Here is a 24675-nt window from a genome sequence, read left to right on the forward strand (position 1 = left end):
GAGCTAATCTTGTTTCATTCCCTCAGGTTATCTGTCATATCTGCCACAGTGTCTGTGGTTGTCATGTATACACTCCGCACCCTCCCCCCACCCCCCCCCCCCCCCCCCAAAAATCTTTCTAAGCTCTTGCTTGTGGCTATTTCCACTGCCGTGGCCATTCAGGCTACCAGAATCTGTCCCTGGATTATCTTTTTTTTTTTTTTTCCTGGATTATCTTAATAGCCTTCTCCCTAGGAGGTCTGTCTCCCTCCAGATTGATTTCCTCAACTCTGCTTTGATTTGTCTCCACGCTGTAGCCAGAGTGGCCCCTATGACACAGAAATGATTGTGCTAATCTCCTGCGTAAAACATATATTTGGATTTCTGTTGCCCTTTGGATAAAGTTCAGATGTCTTAATAGGACGTTACAAGCCCCTTGTTGATTTTTCAACCCTTATCTCTTGTCATTTTCCACGTCAAGGTCAAAGCCCCTGCCTTACTAAACTATTTTTAGATCTCTTAGAGAAAGCTATTTGCTCTTGTCTTTGTACAAGTTGTTCCCTCTTGGACAATGTACTAGTAAAAATCATAACTCTTCCTTCAAGATAGAAACTAAAGCTAAATTATGAGTGTTAGTGTGTGCAGAAGCCTACACTAACCACAGCCAAAAAATCCAGGCCTGTCCAATTATCTTATTCACCCTCTACCTATGTTTATTTCTGGTTAATGCTTGATTCTTTTTCTTCCAGAATGTACTAGAAGAAGCAATGAAGAAATAACTACCAAATAACAACCAAATTCAGACTTGTGTTGACTGACTATTCATACATACAATGAAATATTTAATGTATTTCTTAAATTTTCATTTTATAGCTACAGAAGTGATATAACCAAGTGATAGAACATTTGGGAAAAAAAAAACACAGAGAAAAGATCCATATTTTCATCATTCTATAAAACAATTACTATGATTATTGTCGCCTAGAAGGTAAGCTCCCTGAGGGCAAGAGCTACACTTACCCTATTTACTGCTGTGTCCCCAGTACTTTTAGTTTTGTTAAAAATGTAAATATCTGGATGAATGACTGATACATCATTTTGGTGTATAGAATTCAAGATTCAAACATATTTGAATTTTCTACCATACACCTATTAGTCAAATTTGAGAATTTCAATTACAATACACTTTACAGTAAAGTGTTGAAGATAATCAGAGAAAGATGGACCTGAGGACAGACTACAGTAGTAAAGGAAAGGCAAAGGAATATACTTTTTCAATAAAGCTTTGGGAGAGATAAAGCAAGGAGAAAATCAAACTGACCCTCAGAAGTATTTGTGTCATCAATGACATGGGTAGGAGGAGGACTAATATTGAAGGCAGGGGAGACACAAAGCAAAAAGAGTCACAAAACAAAAAGGCATCATGCACTTTCATGGACAGAGAGTCAACAGATGCCACTGCATACAGAATACATGCCATATCATCAAATAAAAATGTCAGTATCTGGTATGGACTATAGGTGGAAGCCATCTAGAGAGGTTTCTGAGGAGCAAAGGAATGATTGGACCAATTAAATAACAATCTGTCCTTATTACCTTCAAAGGTGTCAAGGTAATAAAAGTCAAGGAAAATCTGAGAACTGTTCTAGACTGTAAGAAACTAAAGAGAAACTAAATGCAATGCAAGATTCTGACCTGAACACTTTCCATTTATTATTTATTGGATCCATTTATTATTGATTGGAAAACTCAGAGTTTAAAGATTCCATAGAAGTAATGCATCAACATTAATTTCCTAATGTAGATGCTTGTGTTATGGTTATGATACATCATTTTGGAGAAAAGGAGAAGAGGAAACATATACCCATTTGAATGCAAAGTTCCAAAGAATAGCAAGGAAACATAAGAAAGCCTTCCTCAGTGATCAGTGCAAAGAAATAGGGGAAAACAACAGAAAGGGAAAGACTAGAAATCTCTTCAAGAAAATTAGAGATACCAGGGGAATATTTCATGCAAAGATGGGCACAATAAAGGACAGAAATGGTATGGACCTATTAGAAGCAGAAGATATTAAGAAGAGGTGGCAAGAATACACAGAAGAATTATACAAAAAAGATCTTCATGACCCAGATAACCACAATGGTATGATCACTCACCTAGAGCCAGACATCCTGGAGTGTGAAGTCAAGTAGGTCTTAGGAAGCATCACTATGAACAAAGCTAGTAGAGGTGATGGAATTCCAGTTGAGTTATTTCAAATCCTAAAAGATGATGCTGTGAAAGTGCTGCACTTAATATGCCAGCAAATCTGGAAAACTCAGTAGTGACCACAGGACTGGAAAAGGTCAGTTTTCATTCCAATCCCAAAGAAAGTGAAAATTAAAGTTGCTCAGTCATGTCCAGCTCTTTGTGACCCCATGGACTATACAGTCCATAGAATTCTCTAGGCCAGAATACTGGAGTGGGTAGCCTGTCCCTTCTCCAGGGGACCTTCCCAACCCAGGGATCGAACCCAGGTCTCCCACATTGCAGGTGGATTCTTTACCAGCTGAGCCATATGGAAAGCCCAAAGAAAGACAATGCCAAAGAATGTTCAAATTATTGCACAACTGCACTCATCTCACATGCTAGCAAAGTAATGCTCAAAATTATCCAAGCCAGGCTTCAACAGTATGTGAACCGTGAACTTACAGATGTTCAAGCTGGATTTAGAAAAGGCAGAAGAACCAGAGATCAAATTGCCAACATATGCTGGATCATCAAAAAAGGAAGAGAGTTTCAGAAAAACATCTACTTTATTGATTACATCAAAGCCTTAGACTGTGTGGATCACAACAGACTGAGGAAAATTCTTCAAGAGATGGGAATACCAGACCACCTTACCTGCCTCCTGAGAAATCTGTATGCAGGTCAAGAACAAACAGTTATAACTGGACATGGAACAACAGACTGGTTCCAAATCGGGAAAGGAGTTTGTCAAGGCTGTATATTGTTACCCTGCTAATTTAACTTATATGCAGAATCCATCATGCAAAGTGCCAGGCAGATGAAGCACAAGTTGGAATCAAGATTGCTGGGATAAATATCAGTAACCTCAGATATACAGATAAGGCCACCCTTATGGCAGAAAGTGAAGAACTAAAGAGCCCCTTGATGAAAGTGAAAGAAGAGAGGGAAAAAGCTGGCTTGGAACGCATATACACCCATGCTGGATTCATGTCAATGTATGGCAAAACCTATACAGTATTGTAAAGTAAAATAAAGTAAAAAGAAAAAGAAAAAAGAAAATAAAATATTTTCCCTGGTAAAAACAAAACAAAACAAAAAAAACTCAACATTCATAAAACTAAGATCATGGCATCCAGTCCCATCACTTCACGGCAAATAGATGGGGAGACAATGGAAACAGTGACAGACTTTATTTTTGGGAGCTCCAAAATCACTTCAGATGGTGACTGCAGCCATGAAATTAAAAGATGCTTGATACTTGGAAGAAAAGCTATGATAAAACTAGACAGCATATTAAAAAACAGAGACATTACTTTGCCAAGAAAGGTTCGTCTAATCAAAGCTATGGTTTTTCCAGTAGCCCTGTATGGATGTGAGAGTTGGACTATAAAGAAAGCTGAGCACTGAAGAATTGATGCTTTTGAACTGTGGTGTTGGAGAAAACTCTTCAGAGTCCCTTAGACTGCAAGGAGATCAAACCAGTCAATCCCAAAGGAAATCAGGATGATTATTCATTGGAAGGACTGATGCTGAAGCTGAAACTCCAATACTTTGGCCACCTGATGCAGAGAACTGATTCATTAGAAAAGACCCTGATCCTGGGAAAGAATGAAGGCAGGAGGAGAAGGGGACGACAGAGGATGAAATGGTTGGATGGCATCACCGACTCAATGGACATGAGTTTGAGCAAGCTCCATGAGCTGGTGATGGACAGGGAAGCCTGGTGTCCTGCAGTCCTTGGGGCTGCAAAGAGTTGGACATAACTGAACGACTGAACTGAACTGATATGGTTATGTAGGAAAATATTCCTTTATGTTAAAAAATATACATTAAAATATTCAGAAAAATGGGACATTATGTTGACAACTTAATCCCAGACAGAATCTCTTCCCTATGAGTACCAAGTCTCATGGGAAATAATCTATAAGCAAAATAAGTGCTAAAATAATATAATGGTTATCATTTGTTCAATAAGTAACATGTGTTAGATACTATGCTCTCTGATAGGTCCAACACTGCTCTTATCTTCTTTTTACAGAATGAGGAATCCTAGGCACAACTAATTGAGCAATTTTCCCTAGACTCTAGGACCTAGAGCACAGATCTATGTTCACTCTTGACCACACTGATGTATCAGAGGAAAGGAAAGTGCTATGAAAACACACAGACGGACCTTTACTGCAGACTACAGGCATCAAGGAAGCTTAATCAGAGGAAGAACATCGATGTATCTTTAGATATGCACTCTATTTTCAATTTGATTACCAAAAATATTTTATTTTATTATATTATTATTATTATTTTTTGCCACACCACTTGCAGGACCTTCACTTCCCTGACCAGGGATTGAATCCAGGCCCTAGTAGTGAAAGAACCTAGTCTTAACCACTGGGCAACCAGAGAGTTCCCTCATATCACTTAAAAAAAAATTTTTTTTAATGTAAACTTTTAATTTTGTGTTGGGGTATAGCCAATTAACAATACTGTGATAGTTTCAGGTGAATGGCAAAGGGACTCTGCCATACATATACATGTATCCATTCTCCCCCAAACTCCTCTCCCATCTGGGCTGCCACATAACAGTGAGCAGAGTTCCATGTACCACAAATACTTCTTAAATGAACTTCCCATTTAGGAGCTGTGCTGCTACCTCTCCCCTTTGGTGTGATTCTAAGTAGAATTCTGGGACAAAGTATATGAAAAAATCCCATGGCTTTCAATACCTATTACCACATAGCTGTCATCAGCAATATAAGGGTATCAATATTACTGTAGCCTTACCAGAAGTGGGCACTGATACTTTAAAACTTCTTTGCCACTAGTAGAAAACTACTATTTCTTTATTACAAGTTAAGCTAAACATTTTCCATGAATGCTTTCTTTAAAGCATAAGTTTAATATCTTCCTAATTACCACCAATAGTCTCTGTGCATGGCACCAGCAAAATAACATCTTAGAATGTCTCATACTAAAATGAGGCTGTCGTTTTTCCCTATAACCACAAAAGGGGCTGTGTCACAATAGCAGCATTCAATGACATCAGATTTTTACACTCACGCTAAGATCCTTGACCTCTAAGACTTACTGTAAACTCAATGAGGACAGAAAAAATGTCGTTTGATTCTGAAATCCTAAAGTCAGCAACTTAAAATGCACTCCATAATTCTTTGCTGTAAGAATAACTAAATAAGATAATGGATAGTGACAAAATATAAATTGACACCATATTTTCTGAGTTCCACACACGTGACACAAATAAATTTAGCTCAGTAAACATCACATGAGAAAAAGGAGAAGTAGGTTTTTCCTTCTTTCCATATAACTAGGGCACCCGTGATTCCAGTGTGCCAAGGACAGTTCTTATTTATACCTTTTGTTCTCACATCCTATCTGCTTAATTCTGGATTGGGCAACACATTTTATGGTCACTCTACATCAAAAGAATATTCCTTTCATGAATAGTAGATCTAAGTGCAAAGGAAAGCTCCTGTCCAGAGAGCTTGTCTTTGTGTCACTTTGAATTTCTTTTTAAAAACCTATAAGCAGATAATTCTTTGGGCCTCACGGTCCCCCCCCCCCCCACCCTTAAATAATATTTTACCACTTAAAGCTAAGTAACAACCTCCAAATAGTTAATCGCTAACTAACAGAATATCCCCTGATGGTATCAGCACTCTTTATTCCATTTTGTTGATAAGAGAAGAGACAAATGGGAAGAAAAAGTGACTTATTCCAGGGCACATCAAGTATGAATTATCAGCAAGGTGAAAGGAGGCTATTGGAGCTCCAGTCTCTGGTTTTTGATTAATTCTCTGAACCACACAGCCATTAATCTGCAATTAGATCTCCTGTGTAGTTTGGTTTGAGATTTTACTTAGTAAATGGCTTTGTAAACCACAGGCCATAATAACCTATTTCAAATTATATGAGCAAAATCACAAGCATACCTTGGATAATATTTTTTAATGGGCATAATATTCATGGTTAATAATATTTAAATTTCACTGAACAACAGTCTGAATTCAAGCCTAATCTATAGTTCTAAGTTATCAGAAGGCAAAAGGAATATTTATAAAATAGGTGAAGTATAAATAGTTAATACTTTGGGTAATTAAAAACAAAATTGTTACAGTTTTACATTTCAGAAGTATGTATGTCTACACTTCATTCCACAGTGCAGTTTGGATAAGATTTTAGCAGATTAACATCCCAAATTATAACAGTCTTAATGGAGCTAGCAAAGTCATTCTTTATAGCAACTAAAACAAAAACTCATAGAAATAAATGTAATACACTATGACTAAGACCCATATATAAAAGAGGCATACCATATATGCATTTGATGAACTATTATTATACTTTGTCATACCCAGATTAATTTATAAACATATTGTAAAGTCAAGGTCCCATTGACATCTTGTGAGGGTGGGATAAGAAACTGGTAAACTCATGTAAAGTTCATTTAGAGGAATAAATTTCAGAGAATAAACAAGAAAACATTTTAAAAGTATAAATAAACTACAACAATAAAAAATAGTACTTTTCTGGCACAGACCAATGGAATAAAATGCAAAGTTAAGAAACAGGCACAGGTGCATAAAGTATTCAATAAATGAAAAATAACAATGAAAGAACAGAAGGATTTAAAAAGCAATGTTATGACAGCTGACTCGATCCACACTTCACATCATTCAGCAAATAAATTCCAGGTGAGATGGGTATCTCAGTGTAAGAAAGCAAAACCAAAATATTTGGGAAGGCTTTTCTACATATTATGTAGAAATTATTATAATATTAGTACAATAATGATAAATTATAATATTAATTAATAGTATTTAATATTTAATAACAAATAAACATTATAATAAGTTATAATATTATTATTCATATAGAGGTCATTCTATATGACTTCAAAGATAAAAAGACTGATAGATTTGATATAAAACACAACACTTATTGAAATAAATATGTATTAAGGATAGCAATCACTTTTCTGCCATTCATGCTATAATCACTTAAATTCATCATTTGTCTTTTAATTTCATTTAGCGCCTTGACACAAAAAAAATGTTTAACTATAAGAAGTTAAAAATACCAATTTTTTCTTTAAGGTCTCTTTCCTTTTAGCTGTGAAATCGTTTTCTTAACCCCAAACCAGAACAATTTTCACTTCATTTTCTTGTGATTTTTTTCATTGTTTATGTTAATTAAACAAATGAGAAGTCAAAATACAGCTTTCCCCTCTATTATTTGTTTGATTTAAGGATGTTAATTAACTTCTCTGACATGATAATGTCAGCCTGTTACAGTTACTGTTAAGATTAAAATACTTTCTATGAAACATTTATCATATTTATTACAGAACCTATTACAAACAGCATCCTACAACTTGGTCTTTAACGCTGCAGTCTGAAGTTATCAGATGGCCAAAGAACGTTGTAATCCAAGAGTACTAAAAGGTTCCTTATACACTAGAACCGCTGAGATTACTTATGAGCTTGAAATATAAATAGGATATTTACCCTTCTTCATCTTACCTCTAATACACCATCCTCTGGCAGATCTGTACAGTGGACAGCATTCTGGATCTTAGTTTTACCAAAGATTGCTCGGAGGGTTCCAGGGCGTAAATGTCGGGCAATTTCCTATTAAAAACATACTCATATATAAAGTCAGTCATGTAGTGTTAATTAAAAAAGCCACCAGCTATATGAAACACCTGAATTATTCATTAATGAGATACATGTATATGTTACTAGTAATGATTTTTCCTAGAAACAGCACGAATGCATGAAAACTGAGCAATGAACATTCTCAGTTGACTCACAAAACTTTCACCTGGCCCAATGTAACGTCCACTGTAATCTATGTTAAAGGCAACAATAATTACATCTCTTCTTATCAACAGATTATGGGAGTCACATAAAATATGAACCCAGTTCATAAAATACAAGTAAGAGATTTGTATTTTATAAGACAATAGAGATCCTAATGACTTAATTTAAAATGAACTAGTCTGACAGCATTGATTTCAAAAGGGTTTTTTTTTAATGTAATAGTTGTATCAGTTTAGTGCTACCTCACACTTAGGGGAAAAAAGTTACAAATAACTCATAAAATTGTGGGTAAAAGAAATGAGGTTAAAAAAACTGAAGATGTGGGAATATCAGTGATATACTTAATAGTCTTTGTTTTTCCAAGTTAAAGATTTTCTAAAACCCTATTTTAATTTTGAAATATATTGTACATGCAAAAAAGGCATTGACTGCACATGAATATTTAGGAATAATAATGAAAAAAATACCTGTGTACACACCACTGAGCAGAATTAAAATAATATTAAAATAACTTCCAATGCTCCCTGTGTGACCCTTCCTCATTCCATCTACTCCCGTCTCCATCCAGAGGTTACAATTATTACCCTGTTATTTTTCAAGGCATTGTTTTTCACATTTATCCATGTAAATATGTGTAGCTGTAACTCATTTTTGTTACCACATATATTCCAATGTATGACTGTTTAGCTGCTAAGTTGTATCCGACTGTTTTACGACCCCATGGGCTATAGCTCTCCAGGCTCCTCTGTCCATGGGATTTTCCAGGCAAGAAATACTGGAGTGGGTTGCCATTCCCTTCTCCAGTGAATCTTCCCAATCCAGCAACTAAACCCACTTCTCCTGGATTTGCAGGTTGTTTCTTTACCTCTGAGCCACCAGGGAAGCCCCCAGTGTAGGACAGAACATACTTTATCTATTTTCCTGATGATTGACATTCAGTTAATCTCTCTCTCTCCCACCTCTCTCTCTCTCTCTCTCTCTCTCTCTCTTTCTCTCTCTCTCACACACACACACATACATGCATGCACACACAAACAATTCTGCTACAAGCATTTTTGTACATGGTGCACATACGCAGTTTTTCTGTAATCTTAGGGCATATACATACTCAGTTTCCCTAAGTACTATCAAACTACTTTCTTAAATAGCTGAAACAATTTGCCCTTAATCATTATTGCATACCAGAGTTAAGGAATTTTACTACAAAGGGGAGAGAAATGAAGCAGTACTGGAGAGAGAGGTGGGATAAAGAGAGGGTTTTTTTTTTGTTTTTTTTTTTTTTTGAGAGAGAGAGAGACAGGATGTAACTTTTAAAGTTGGAGAAATAATACATGGTTCTATGCTGATAGGAACGATCCAACAAAGTGGAAAACTGATGAAGCAGAAGGGAGAAGAGAGAGTCGTTGGAGAGATGGAAGCAAGTGACTAAGTAGAGAAGTTGGCCTTATCTAAGAGCATTAAGCATTCATCCTAAACATCAAGACAGTGCACGGGCCCAGTTATAGCTGTGGGTTTATGTGGTAGCCGGAACTTATGGAAGTTCTTTCTCTACTTTTAAGTTTTACTGAGGTATAACTTTACATATGATAACATGCATTGGCTTTCAGTGTACTGCCCCATGAATTCTGTCAAATGTATATACTCAGCAACTCTCATTTTAAACTGAATATAGAACATTTCTAAAGTTCCTTCTAGATACTTTTTTTTTTTTTACTCATTTTGCCTATTTTCAAGTGAAAAAAGTCAGCAAGATTGTCACCAACTGAGAGGAAGGATGGGGAGGAAGTTTGGGGGATCTGAGGAGAGAAAAGAAGGCATGAGATAACATTTTAAGAGGGGAGAAAAGTGAATGAATTAGAAAAATGGATGTGACTCCACTAAGGGCCTCTTGAAGTCAGTGATCACAAAAGAGAGATTATTCCTAACAGCAATGTGTTCTCCAGTCATGGACACAGGCAAAGGTGAGGCAGAAAGATGAATTTAATGAGGGCTGGGGTTTTATCAAAACAACATGAGAGAGGGGTGAGGCTCAGGGTGTATGTAAGATAACGATGATAATGATGGACAAAATTTATTTTTAATTGAGGAAGAAAGTAAAGTGGGGGAGGATAAGGGAAAGGGTGAGACACAATGAAAAGGTAGATCAGTACATCAGAGCTCCTGAGAGTGGGATGGGATGATTTATGGAAATCTGTGTGTTAGAAGAAATGAGCTGGAAAGTTAAGAGACTGGATATTTGAAATTGGAATTACTGGGGGTGGGCAGAGATGGCATTATAAAGATTTATAATGACCCATTTTAAGGGATAACCATGCTGAGCTCAGGTGGAAAGAAAGAAGGTTGAAGAAAGGAGGACAGCAGCTGGAGAGGCCAAGGTACGGAATGGGTTGTGCTGTGCTGTGCTTAGTCGCTCAGTCGAGTCTGACTCTTTGTGACCCCATGGACTGTAGCCCGCCAGGCTCCTCCGTCCATGGGGATTCTCCAGGCAAGAATACTGCAGTGGGCTGTCATGCCCTTCTCCAGGGGATCTTCCCAACCCAAGGATCAAACTCAGGTCTCCCACATTGCAGGTGGATTCCTTACTATCTGTGTTACCAGGGAAGCCCTAAGGAATGGATTAACTGCATGAATATGCAAATCACCAAGAATTATGACAGGTGTAGGGTATGTTGGTGGGATGCTGAGCAGCATTCACAGCTGTGATTTCATCACTTCTGCACATTCTAAAGGCATGCATTTAATTACTTAAGTCATAGTTTCAAGGTTTCTATCAAAAGTCAGTTACAAATGTATCAAGTTTAAGAAAACATTTTGATCAACTACGAAATAAGGATGACTTTATATTTTATTTCATATTCATTATTTTCATTCTGTTCCTCATAATTGTCTGGGAATGAAGTACCCGATATTCAACACCTACTATACTTATGGAATGCAAAAGTAGGAAGTCAAGAAACACCTGGAGTAACAGGAAAATTTGGCCTTTGAATGCAGAATGAAGCTGGGCAAAGACTAATAGAGTTTTGCCAAGAAAATGCACTGGTCATAGCAAACACCCGCTTCCAACAACACAAGAGAAGACTCTACACATGGACATCACCAGATGGTCAACACCGAAATCAGACTGATTATATTCTTTGCAGCCAAAGATGGAGAAGCTCTATACAGTCAACAAAAAGAAGACCAGGAGCTGACTGTGGCTCAGATCATGAACGCCTTATTACAAAATTCAGACTCAAATTGAAGAAAATAGGGGAAACTGCTATACCATTCAGGTATGACCTAAATCAAATCCCTTATGATTATACAGTGGAAGTGAGAAATAGATTTAAGGGACTAGATATGACAGATAGAGTGCCTGATGAACTATGGAATGAGGTTCGTGACACTGTACAGGAGACAGGTTTCAAGATCATCCCCATGGAAAAGAAATGCAAAAAAGCAACATGGCTGTCTGGGGAGGCCTTACAAATAGCTGTGAAAAGAAGAGAGGCAAAAAGCAAAGGAGAAAAGAAAAGATATAAGCATCTGAATGCATAGTTCCAAAGAATAGCAAGAAGAGATAAGAAAGCCTTCTTCAGCAATCAATGCAAAGAAATAGAGGAAAACAACAGATTGGGAAAGACTAGAGATCTCTTCAAGAAAATTAGAGATACCAAGGGAACATTTCATGCAAAGATGGGCTCGATAAAGGACAGAAATGGTATGGACCTAACAGAAGCAGAAGATATTAAGAAGAGGTGGCAAGAATATATGGAAGAACTGTACAGAAAAAATCTTCACGACCCAGATAATCAAGATGATGTGATCACTAATCTAGAGCCAGACATCTTGGAATGTGATATCAAGTGGGGCTTAGAAAGCATCACTATGAACAAAGCTAGTGGAGGTGATGGAATTCCAGTTGAGCTGTTTCAAATCCTGAAAGATGATGCTGTGAAAGTGCTGCACTCAATAAGCCAGCAAATTTGGAAAACTCAGCAGTGGCCACAGGACTGGAAAAGGTCAGTTTTCATTCCAATTCCAAAGAAAGACAATGCAAAAGAATGCTCAAACTACCGCACAATTGCACTCATCTCACATGCTAGTAAAGTAATGCTCAAAATTCTCCAAGCCAGGCTTTAGTAATACGTGAACCATGAACTCCCTGATGTTCAAGCTGGTTTTAGTAAAGGCAGAGGAACCAGAGATCAAATTGCCAACATCTGCTGGATCATGGAAAAAGCAAGAGAGTTCCAGAAAAACATCTATCTCTGCTTTATTGACTATACCAAAGCCTTTGACTGTGTGGATCACAATAAACTGTGGAAAATTCTGAAAGAGATGGGAATACCAGACCACCTGACCTGCCTCTTGAGAAATCTGTATGCAGGTCAGGAAGCAACAGTTAGAACTGGACATGGAACAACAGATTGGTTCTAAATAGGAAAAGGAGTATGTCAAGGCTGTATATTGTCACCCTGCTTATTTAACTTCTATGCAGAGTACATCATGAGAAATGCTGGGCTGGAAGAAACACAAGCTGGAATCAAGACTGCTGGGAGAAATATCAATAACCTCAGATATGCAAATGACACCACCCTTATGGCAGAAAGTGAAGAGGAGCTAAAAAGCCTCTTGATGAAAGTGAAAGAGGAGAGTGAAAAAGTTGGCTTAAAGCTCAACATTCAGAAAACTAAGATCATGGCATCCGGTCCCATCACTTCATGGGAAATAGACGGGGAAACAGTGGAAACAGTGTCAGACTTTACTTTTTTGGGCTCCAGGACCACTGCAGATGGTGACTGCAGCCATGAAATTAAAAGACGCTTAATCCTTGGAAGAAAAGTTTATGACCAACTTAGATAGTATATTCAAAAGCAGAGACATTACTTTGCCGACTAAGTTTCGTCTAGTCAAGGCTATGGTTTTTCCTGTGGTGGTGTATGGATGTGAGAGTTGGACTGTGAAGAAGGCTGAGAGCTGAAGAACTGATGCTTTCGAACTGCGGTATTGCAGAAGACTCTTGAGAGTGCCTTGGACTGCAAGGAGATCCAACCAGTCCATTCTGAAGGATATCAGCCCTGGGATTTCTTTGGAAGGAATGATGCTAAAGCTGAAGCTCCAGTACTTTGGTCACCTCATGCGAAGAGTTGACTCATTGGAAAAGACTCTGCTGTTGGGAGGGATTGAGGGCAGGAGGAGAAGGGGACGACCAAGGATGAGATGGCTGGATGGCATCACAGACTCAATGGACGTGAGACTGAGTGATCTCCAGGAGATAGTGACGGACAGGGAGCCCTGGAGTGCTGCGATTCATGAGGTCGCAAAGAGTCGGATACGACTGGGCGACTGAACTGAACTGAACTGAACTGACTCTACTTATGTGGTGGTAAGCTGCCATTCTGTGAAATACAGTGTACTTTGGAAAATAATGAAAGGTGAATGAAAGGTGAGTATTTCTTTTCTTCTCCTTATTGTTTCAGATTAGGGGAAAAACTTTGAAGTGACTCACTCTGAAATATCACTTTCATGTAGGTGTCTGCTATGTGCACAGCTCTTAACTCTGAAGAGACTGGTGTGTTGGAGGGATGTTGTACTGTGGCCAGAGAGTGCAGTTTCTTTGGTTTCCTTTTGAAAGGATTTGTGTGTCCTAATGCATAGTCCATTTTAGTGAAGGTCTCATGGATAGTGGGGGCTTCCCAGGTGGTGCAGTGGTGAAGAATCCACCTGCCAATGCAGGAGACAAAGTTTCAATCTCTGGGTTGGGAGGATCCCCTGGAGTAGGAAATGGCAACCCACTTCAGTATCCTTGCCTGGAGAATCCTATGGACAGAGGAGCCTGGTAGGCTACAGTCCACAGGGTCACAGAGAGACACGACTGAGCACGCATGTACACACACATGGGTAGTGGAAAAGAATATTATCATAGGTTGCATTCTCCCAGATATCAACTCTGAGGTGCACATTTGCATGCAGAAAGTTCATTGGGGAGTAGCCTTAGGATCTACACTTGTGGGGAAGTGAGGAAAACAAGACTAGGCAGAGGGAGAAGTTGAAGTTCAATGCAGTAACAGCAGTTGCCCCAGGTAATCCTACAAGGAGCTCTGGAGCTTCAGAGTTGTCCTCAACTGAAACAAACAGGTCAGACTTTTATTTATCCAAATTGACAAGTCACTGGACAGAGGCCACTCCAAGAAAGGGGGCATGTCTTTGGACAGATGGCTTTTCTTCAGCAGACAGCAGTCTCTGGAGAGGGACTTACTGTATTACCATCAGCTGCTAACACTCCCAGCAGCTGGGGATTGTGCATTTCAGTCCTGAAGGGCAGATGGGGATCTGAGTAGCCTTCCAGGGCATCTACTAATTACATACATACAAACATATACACACACAGACAGGCACACACGCACATGTATATATAATGCATGTGGTATATACAGCATGTATGACAAAACACATGTGGACTATTGCAATCTGATTACCATTCTTTTTATGTAATTTTTTTCTCTTTTCCAGAAGGTTTTGAATTATCTCTTTATCTAGGCATTGGCCATTTATTGGTCATTCTCCTCCATACTCAACAGTCCAATCTAATTTAAAGATACATATTTTCAGTTTATTATTTCTTTTATTATTTTCTCTCCTCCATTTTATTTTTTCCTTTTTTAAACCAGCCATTTCCATGTAACAGATATTGACACTGCTGATTCTATCTTGCCTCTCTCTTTTTATATTTTCGATCTAATTGTCTATTTGCATTATATTCTGGGAGAATTCCTCCATTTGACCAGTCAGCTCAATAATCTGCTTTTAAACTTGGTCCACTGCAGAATTCTATTCATTTTCTAAGTATTTTTCACATTTCAAAAATTATGTTTTAAGTTTTCTGTATCTGTAATTATTTTTAGGGATCCAATATTTTTTTTCTGGGGATGCTGACTATATTAAAGACTCTTGTTAGCTCAAGTAATTTGCTTGCCTTAGGTGTCAACATTCTAGGAATCAGCAAACTAAAATGGACTAGAATGGGTGAATTTAACACAGATGACCATTATATCTACTACTGTGGGCAGGAATCCCTTAGAAGAAATGGAGTAGCCATCATGGTCAACAAAAGAGTCTAAAATGCAGTACTTGGATGAAATCTCAAAAACAACACGATTGTTTCCAAGGCAAACCATTCAATATCACGGTAATCGAAGCCTATGCCCCAACCAGCAACACTGAAGAAGCTGAAGTTGAACGGTTCTATGAAGATCTACAAGACCTTTCAGAACTAACACCCAAAAAAGATGTCCTTTTCATTATAGGGAACTGGAATGCAAAAGTAGGAAGTCAAGAAACACCTGGAGTAACAGGCAAATTTGGCCATGAAGTACGGAATAAAGCAGGGCAAAGGCTAATAGAGTTCTGCCAAGAGAACACACTGGTCATAATAAACACTCTCTTCCAACAACACAAGAGAAGACTCTACACATGGACATCACCACATGGTCAACACCAAAATCAGACTGATTATATTCTTTGCAGCCAAAGATGGAGAAGCTCTATACAGTCAGCAAAAACAAGACCAGGAGCTGACTGTGGCTCAGATCATGAGCTCCTTATCGCCAAATTCAGACTTAAATTGAAGAAAGTGGGGAAAACCACTAGACCATTCAGGTATGACCTCAATCAAATCCCTTATGATTATACAGTGGAAGTGCGAAATAGATTTAAGGGACTAGATCTGATAGATAGAGTGCCTGATGAACTATGGAATGAGGTTCATGACACTGTACAGGAGACAGGGATCAAGACCATCCCCATGGAAAACAAATGCAAAAAAGCAACAGGACTGTCTGAGGAGGCCTTACAAATAGCTGTGAAAAGAAGAGAAGTGAAAAGCAAAGGAGAAAAGGAAAGATATAAGCATCTGAATGCAGAGTTCCAAAGAATAGCAAGGAGAGATAAGAAAGCCTTCCTCAGTGATCAATGTAAAGAAATAGAGGAAAACAACAGATTGGGAAAGACTAGAGATCTCTTCAAGAAAATTAGAGATAGCAAGGGAATATTTCATGCAAACATGGGCTCGATAAAGGACAGAAATGGTATGGACCTAACAGAAGCAGAAGATATTAAGAAGAGGTGGCAAGAATACACAGAAGAACTGTACAAAAAAGATCTTCACGACTCAGATAATCACGATGGTGTGATCACTCATCTAGAGCCAGACATCCTGGAATGTGAAGTCAAGTGGGGCTTAGAAAGCATCACTACGAACAAATCTAGTGGCGATGATGCAATTCCAGTTGAGCTATCTCAAGTCCTGAAAGATGATGCTGTGAAAGTGCTACACTCAATAAGCCAGCAAATTTGGAAAACTCAGCAGTGGCCACAGGACTGGAAAAGGTCAGTTTTCATTCCAATTCCAAAGAAAGACAATGCAAAAGAATGTTCAAACTATCGCACAATTGCTTTCATCTCACACACTAGTAAAGTAATGCTCAAAATTCTCCAAGCCAGGCTTCAGCAATACATGAACCGTGAACAAGCTGGTTTTAGAAAAGGCAGAGGAAGCAGAAATCAAATTGCCAACATCTGCTGGATCATGGAAAAAGCAAGAGAGTTCCAGAAAAACATCTATTTCTGCTTTATTGACTATGCCAAAGGCTTTGACAGTGTGGATCACAATAAACTGTGGAAAATTCTGAAAGAGATGGGAATGCCAGACCACCTAACCTGCCTCTTGAGAAATCTGTATGCTGGTCAGGAAGCAACAGTTAGAACTGGACATGGAACAACAGACTGATTCCAAATAGGAGAAGGAGAACGTCAAGGCTGTATATTGTCACCCTGCTTATTTAACTTCTGTGCAGAGTACATCATGAGAAATGCTGGGCTGGAAGAAGCACAAGCTGGAATCCAGATTGCTGGGAGAAATATCAATAACCTCAGATGTGCAGATGACACCACCCTTATGGCAAAAAGTGAAGAGGAACTAAAACACCTCTTGATGAAAGTGAAAGAGGAGAGTGAAAAAGCTGGCTTAAAGCTCAACATTCAGAAAACTAAGATCATGGCATCTGGTCCCATCACTTCATGGCAAATAGATGGGGAAACAGTGGAAACAGTGTCAGACTTTACTTTTTTGGGCTCCAGGACCACTGCAGATGGTGACTGCAGCCATGAAATTAAAAGACGCTTACTCCTTGGCAGGAAAGTTATGACCAACCTAGATAGTATATTGTAAAGCAGAGATATTACTTTACCAACAAAGTTCTGCCTAGTCAAGGCTACGGTTTTTCCAGTGGGCATGTATGGATATGAGAGTTGGACCACAAAGAAAGCTGAGCGCCGAAGAATTGACGCTTTTGAACTGTGGTGTTGGAGCAGACTCTAGAGAGTCCCTTGGACTGCAAGGAGATCCAACCAGTCCCTCCTAAAGGAGATGAGTCCTGGGTGTTCATTGGAAGGACTGATGCTAAAGCTGAAACTCCAATATTTTGGCCTCCTCATGCGAAGAGTTGACTCATTGGAAAAGACTCTGGTGCTGGGAGGGATTGGGGGCAGGAAGAGAAGGGGACAACAGAGGATGAGATGGCTGGATGGCATCACTGACTCGATGGACATGAGTTTGAGTGAACTCTGGGAGTTGGTGATGGACAGGTAGGCCTGGCATGCTGTGATTCACAGGGTCGCAAAGAGTCGGACACGACTGAGCGACTGAACTGACTGACTGACTAGATGTTGATTACGTATGTTGTATTTGGTGTCTTCTTTATGGTATGAATTAACTGCAAATGGTTGGAACTCCTGACTCTTTATCTTTGGAATTCTCTGTTTACCTGTCACAGAGGGCAGGAAAATACCACCATATAAGGTTTGCTCATTGTTTTTCTTAAGGAGGTGGGGCTTCTCATTTTTCTCAGGTGTCACTAGCTACCTACCCACCACATTACCTCTAGCTAAAGCCCCACACTCTTGGCGTTGGGCTGTGGCTAAAAGCATTGGATGTCCTCTGCTCAGCATAAGCAAGCAAAGGGGAAATGGCTGGTGGACTCTGCTGTTCTTTATGCAGCCTCCTCACCCATCGTCCTGCTAATGGCTCCAGGCCCCTCCTGGGCATCATGTCCACATCATCTGATATACAGTCAGATACCCTGCCCCTTCTGAGCAGGCTTCTCCTGCATGCTTTAGAGTAGGCTTCTCCTTAACAGTCCAATCCTACCTGCTTTTGCCTTTCGAACTTGACGGCCTGCTAATGGTAACGACTCTTTCTTGTTTTCCAGCTTGGCTGGAGATTTCCTCTTTTAAATAAAACAAGATAAAATACATCTCCCATAGTTTCTGAGGATTGGAAAGGGAGGGAAAGATGGGCACATATTTGTTATCTGCCACACTGATGAAAACTCATCTTACTGACATTTCCATTTCTCCAAACCTAATAAGTTACTTTTAATTCACACTAGCTACTATCATTTTATGTGTAAAACACAGACATTATTATGCTATTCACTTGCTATGACCTAATGTCTCAGCTTGTTAGTGTGTCATTTATATTCCTCCACATTCTGCCTAAATCTATCCGTTAGGCCTCACAGACACCTTCCCTGAAACCTAAAATCCCAACAACATAATTTCCTCTATAAAACTAACCTGAATTCCTCCCAGAGTAATCTTTCCATTCCCACTGCTCATACAGGAATCTATGTTCCTACTGTAGATCCCTGACTTGCAATCATAGTTTTTCTGTGTGCCTATTTCAGTAAGTTTCCATTAGACTCGCAACCCTTAGACACAACATAAGACTGCGATCACATGGACTGTAACTTGCCTGGCTCCTCTGTCCATAGAATTCTCCAGGCAAGCCTACTGGAGTGGGTTGTCATTTCCTTCTCCAGAGGATCTTCCCGACCCAGGGATTAAACCAGGGTCTCCTGCATTGCAGGCAGATTCTTTAACAACTGAGCAACTAGGGATGAACACACAGTAAGTGTTTGCTAAATATTTCCAACTGACATAAAATGCCAACACTGCTATTCAATAAGCCAGTAAGCAGCAGAATGAAGGATAAGGACTGTGGAGAAAGGCTCTCTGAATTTGAATTTTGCTTCGGTCACTTATGAGTGGTGTGGCCATGCCATGTTGCTTAACCTTTCTGCCTATTGTAATGTTCTCCTTTGTAAAATAACGATTAAAAACAGGACTTAACTACAATGTTGTTGTGAAAAAATTAGAGTAAGTAAAAGTATTTTAGAGCAGTTAAAGACTCTGTCTGCAGTGTCGGAGACTCTGTTTGATCCCTCAGTTGGGACGATCCCCAGGGGAAGGGAATGGCAACCCCCTCCAGTATTCTTGCCTGGAGAATTCCTTGGAGAGAGAAGTCTATAGTCCATGGGGTCACAAAGAGTCGGACACAGCTGAGTGACTAGCACTTTCTTTCCTTCCTGTCATATGGTAAACAATTAATTGATAATGGCTATTAGTTTTATTAATAAAACCTTAAAATTAAAAGGAGGTTAAGATAAGAGTTCTTAAAGAGATAAAGAAGGGTATATATTAACATATGTCAAAGATGACCCAACCAAATACTCAAGTATCTTTTTTTTTTTTTCCGACATACATTGACATGAATCCACCACGGGTGTACATGCGATCCCAAACATGAACCCCCCCTCCCACCTCCCTCCCCACAACATCCCTCTGGGTCATCCCCATGCACCAGCCCCAAGCATGCTGTATCCTGCTTCAGACATAGACTGGTGATTCGATTCTTACATGATAGTATACATGTTTCAATGCCATTCTCCCAAATCATCCCACCCTCTCCCTCTCCCTCTGAGTCCCAAAATCTGCCATACACATCTGTGTCTTTTTTGCTGTCTTGCATACAGGGTCATCATTGCCATCTTTCTAAATTCCATATATATGTGTTAGTATACTGTATTGATGTTTTTCTTTCTGGCTTACTTCACTCTGTATAATCGGCTCCAGTTTCATCCATCTCAACAGAACTGATTCAAATGTATTCTTTTTAACGGCTGAGTAATACTCCATTGTGTATATGTACCACTGCTTTCTCATCCATTCATCTGCTGATGGACATCTAGGTTGTTTCCATGTCCTGGCTATTATAAACAGTGCTGCGATGAACATTGGGGTACATGTGTCTCTTTCAATTCTGGTTTCCTCGGTGTGTATGCCCAGCAGTGGGATTGCTGGGTCATATGGCAGTTCTGTTTGCAATTTTTTAAGGAATCTCCACACTGTTTTCCATAGTGGTTGCACTAGTTTGCATTCCCACCAACAGTGTAGGAGGGTTCCCTTTTCTCCACACCCTCTCCAGCATTTATTGCTTGCAGATTTTTGGATCGCAGACATTCTGACTGGTGTGAAGTGGTACCTCATTGTGGTTTTGATTTGCATTTCTCTAATAATGAGTGATGTTGAGCATCTTTTCATGTGTTTGTTAGCCATCCATATGTCTTCTTTGGAGAAATGTCTATTTAGTTCTTTGGCCCATTTTTTGATTGGGTCGTTTATTTTTCTGGAATTGAGTTGCATAAGTTGCTTGTATATTTTTGAGATTAGTTGTTTGTCAATTGTTTCATTTGCTATTATTTTCTCCCATTCAGAAGGCTGTCTTTTCACCTTGCTTATATTTTCCTTTGTTGTGCAGAAGCTTTTAATTTTAATTAGATCCCATTTGTTTAGTTTTGCTTTTATTTCCAGAATTCTGGGAGGTGGATCATAGAGGATCCTGCTGTGATTTATGTCAGAGAGTGTTTTGCCTATGTTCTCCTCTAGGAGTTTTATAGTTTCTGGTCTTACATTTAGATCTTTAATCCATTTTGAGTTTATTTTTGTGTGCGGAGTTAGAAAGTGATCTAATTTCATTCTTTTACAAGTGGTTGACCAGTTTTCCCAGCACCACTTGTTAAAGAGATTGTCTTTACTCCATTGTATATTCTTGCCTCCTTTGTCAAAGATAAGCTGTCCATAGGTGTGTGGATTTATCTCTGGGCTTCCTATTTTGTTCCATTGATCTATATTTCTGTCTTTGTGCCAGTACCATACTGTCTTGATGACTGTGGCTTTGTAGTAGAGCCTGAAGTCAGGCAAGTTGATTCCTCCAGTTCCATTCTTCTTTCTCAAGATTGCTTTGGCTATTCGAGGTTTTTTGTATTTCCATACAAATCTTGAAATGATTTGTTCTAGTTCTGTGAAAAATATCACTGGTAGCTTGATAGGGATTGCATTGAATTTGTAAATTGCTTTGGGTAGTATACTCATTTTCACTATATTGATTCTTCCGATCCATGAACATGGTATATTCCTCCATCTATTAGTGTCCTCTTTGATTTCTTTCATCAGTGTTTTATAGTTTTCCATATATAGGTCTTTAGTTTCTTTAGGTAGATATATTCCTAAGTATTTTATTCTTTTCGTTGCAATGGTGAATGGAATTGTTTCCTTAATTTCTTTTTCTACTTTCTCATTATTAGTGTATAGGAATGCAAGGGATTTCTGTGTGTTGATTTTATATCCTGCAACTTTACTATATTCATTAATTAGCTCTGGTAATTTTCTGGTGGAGTCTTTAGGGTTTTCTATGTAGAGGATCATGTCATCTGCAAATAATGAGAGTTTTACTTCTTCTTTTCCAATTTGGATTCATTTCTTTTTCTGTTTTGATTGCTATGGCCAAAACTTCCAGAACTATGTTGAATAGTAGAGGTGAAAGTGGGCACCCTTGTCTTGTTCCTGACTTTAGGGGAAATGCTTTCAATTTTTCACCATTGAGGATAATGTTTGCTGTGGGTTTGTCATATACAGCTTTTATTATGTTGAGGTATGTTCCTTCTCTTCCTGCTTTCTGGAGAGTTTTTATCATAAATGGATGTTGAATTTTGTCAAAGGCCTTCTCTGCATCTATTGAGATAATCATATGGTTTTTATTTTTCAATTTGTTAATGTGGTGAATTACATTGATTGATTTGCGGATATTGAAGAATCCTTGCATCCCTGGGATAAAGCCCACTTGGTCATGGTGTATGATCTTTTTAATGTGTTGTTGGATTCTAATTGCTAGAATTTTATTGAGGATTTTTGCATCTATGTTCATCAGTGATATTGGCCTGTAGTTTTCCTTTTTTGTGGTATCTTTGTCAGGTTTTGGTATTAGGGTGATGGTGGCCTCATAGAATGAGTTTGGAAGTTTACCTTCCTCTGCAATTTTCTGGAAGAGTTTGAGTAGGATAGGTGTTAGCTCTTCTCAAACTTTTGGTAGAATTCAGCTGTGAAGCCGTCTGGACCTGGGCTTTTGTTTGCTGGAAGATTTCTGATTACAGTTTCAATTTCCATGCTTGTGATGGGTCTGTTAAGATTTTCTATTTCTTCCTGGTTCAGTTTTGGAATATTGTACTTTTCTAAGAATTTGTCCATTTCTTCCACGTTGTCCATTTTATTGGCATATAATTGCTGATAGTAGTCTCTTATGATCCTTTATATTTCTGTGTTGTCTGTTGTGATCTCTCCATTTTCATTTCTAATTTTATTGATTTGATTTTTCTCTCTTTGCTTCTTGATGAGTCTGGCTAATGGTTTGTCAATTTTATTTATCCTTTCAAAGAACCAGCTTTTGGCTTTGTTGATTTTTGCTATGGTCTCTTTTGTTTCTTTTGCATTTATTTCTGCCCTAGTTTTTAAGATTTCTTTCCTTCTACTAACTCTGGGGTTCTCCAGTTCTTCTTTTTCTAGTTGCTTTAGGTGTAGAGTTAGTTTATTTATTTGACTTTTTTCTTGTTTCTTGATGTATGCCTGTAGTGCTATGAACTTTCCTCTTAGCACCGCTTTTATAGTGTCCCACAGGTTTTGGGTTGTTGTGTTTTCATTTTCATTAGTTTCTATGCATATTTTGATTTCTTTTTTGATTTCTTCTGTGATTTATTGGTTATTCAGAAGTGTGTTGTTCAACCTCCATATGTTGGAATTTTTAATAGTTTTTCTCCTGTAATTGACATCTAATCTTAAAGCATTATGGTCAGAAAAGATGATTGGAATGATTTCGATTTTTTCAATTTATCAAGGTTAGATTTATGGCCCAGGATGTGATCTATCCTGGAGAAGGTTCCATGAGCACTTAAGAAAAAGGTGAAATTCATTGTTTTGGGGTGAAATGTCCTATAGATATCAATTAGGTCTAACTGGTCTAATGTATCATTTAAAGTTTGCGTTTCTTTGTTAATTTTCTGTTTAGTTGATCTGTCCATAGCTGTGAGTGGGGTATTAAAGTCTCCCGCTATTATTGTGTTATTGTTGATTTCCCCTTTCATACTTGTTAGCATTTGTCTTGCATATTGTGGTGCTACTATATTTGCTGCATACATATTAATAATTGTTATATCTTTTTCTTGGATTGATCCTTTGATCATTATGTAGTGGCCTTCTTTATCTCTTTTCATAGCCTTTGTTTTAAAGTCTATTTTATCGGATATGAGTATTGCCACTCCTGAACCTCTCTGGGTGTCCCTCAATGTGGAGAAACTTTTCATCTTTAACCTAGATGTTTTACCGTCGGTGCTGTATAGATGGAGAAATCTAGAGGCTACTGTAAAAATAAAACTGAAAACCAGAAGCAGGAGGCTTAAGTCCAAAGCCTGAGAACATCAGAGAACTCCTGAATTCAGGGAACATTAAGCAATAGGAGCTCATCAAACCCCTCCATACCTACACTGAAACCAAGCTCCACCCAAGGGCCAACAAGTTCCAGAGCAAGACATACCACGCAAATTCTCCAGCAACACAGGAACACATCCCTGAGCTTCAATATACAGGCAGCTCAAAGCTACTCCAAAACCATTGACGTCTCATAACCCATTACTGGTCACTCCACTGCACTCCAGAGAGAAGAAACCCAGCTCCATCCACCAGAACTCCAACACAAGCCTCCCTAACCAGGAAACCTTGACAAGCCACTGATACAACCCCACCCACAGTGAGGAAGCTCCATAATAAAGAGAACTCCACAAATTACCAGAATATTAAAAGGCCACCCCAAACGCAGCAATATAACCAAGATGAAGAGACAGAGGAATACCCAGCAGGTTAAGGAACAGGAGAAATGCCCACCAAACCAAACAAAAGAGGAAGAGATAGGGAATCTACCTGAGAAAGAATTCTGAATATTGATAGTGAAAATAATCCAAAATCTTGAAATCAAAATGGAATCACAGATAAATAGCCTAGAGACAAGGATTGAGAAGATGCAAGAAAGGTTTAACAAGGACCTAGAAGAAATAAAAAAGAGTCAATATATAATGAATAACGCAATAAATGAGATCAGAAACACTCTGGAGGCAACAAATAGCAGAATAACGGAGGCAGAAGATAGGATTAGTGAAATAGAAGATAGAATGGTAGAAATAAATGAATCAGAGAGGACAAAAGAAAAACGAATTAAAAGAAATGAGGACAATCTCAGAGACCTCCAGGACGATATGAAACGCTCCAACATTCGAATTATAGGAGTCCCAGAAGAAGACAAAAAGAAAGACCATGAGAAAATCCTTGAGGAGATAATAGTTGAAAACTTCCCTAAAATGGGGAAGGAAATAATCACCCAAGTCCAAGAAACACGGAGAGTTCCAAATAGGAGAAACCCAAG

At 38.6% G+C, this 24675-nt stretch overlaps 1 protein-coding gene across 3 annotated transcripts in view; it reads right to left on the reverse strand.

Moving 5' to 3' along the window:
* NME7 (NME/NM23 family member 7) overlaps window positions 1-24675 on the reverse strand; it is a 249673-nt gene that overhangs the window by 50695 nt on the left and 174303 nt on the right. For all 3 annotated transcript variants that reach the window (XM_052653459.1, XM_052653458.1, XM_052653460.1), the window contains one exon: window positions 7746-7853. In XM_052653459.1, the coding sequence (XP_052509419.1) occupies window positions 7746-7853 (108 nt within the window). The remainder of the gene's footprint in view (window positions 1-7745; window positions 7854-24675) is intronic.

Source organism: Budorcas taxicolor, chromosome 16 (assembly GCF_023091745.1).
Source record: "Budorcas taxicolor isolate Tak-1 chromosome 16, Takin1.1, whole genome shotgun sequence".
NCBI classification, from domain to species: Eukaryota; Metazoa; Chordata; class Mammalia; order Artiodactyla; family Bovidae; genus Budorcas; species Budorcas taxicolor.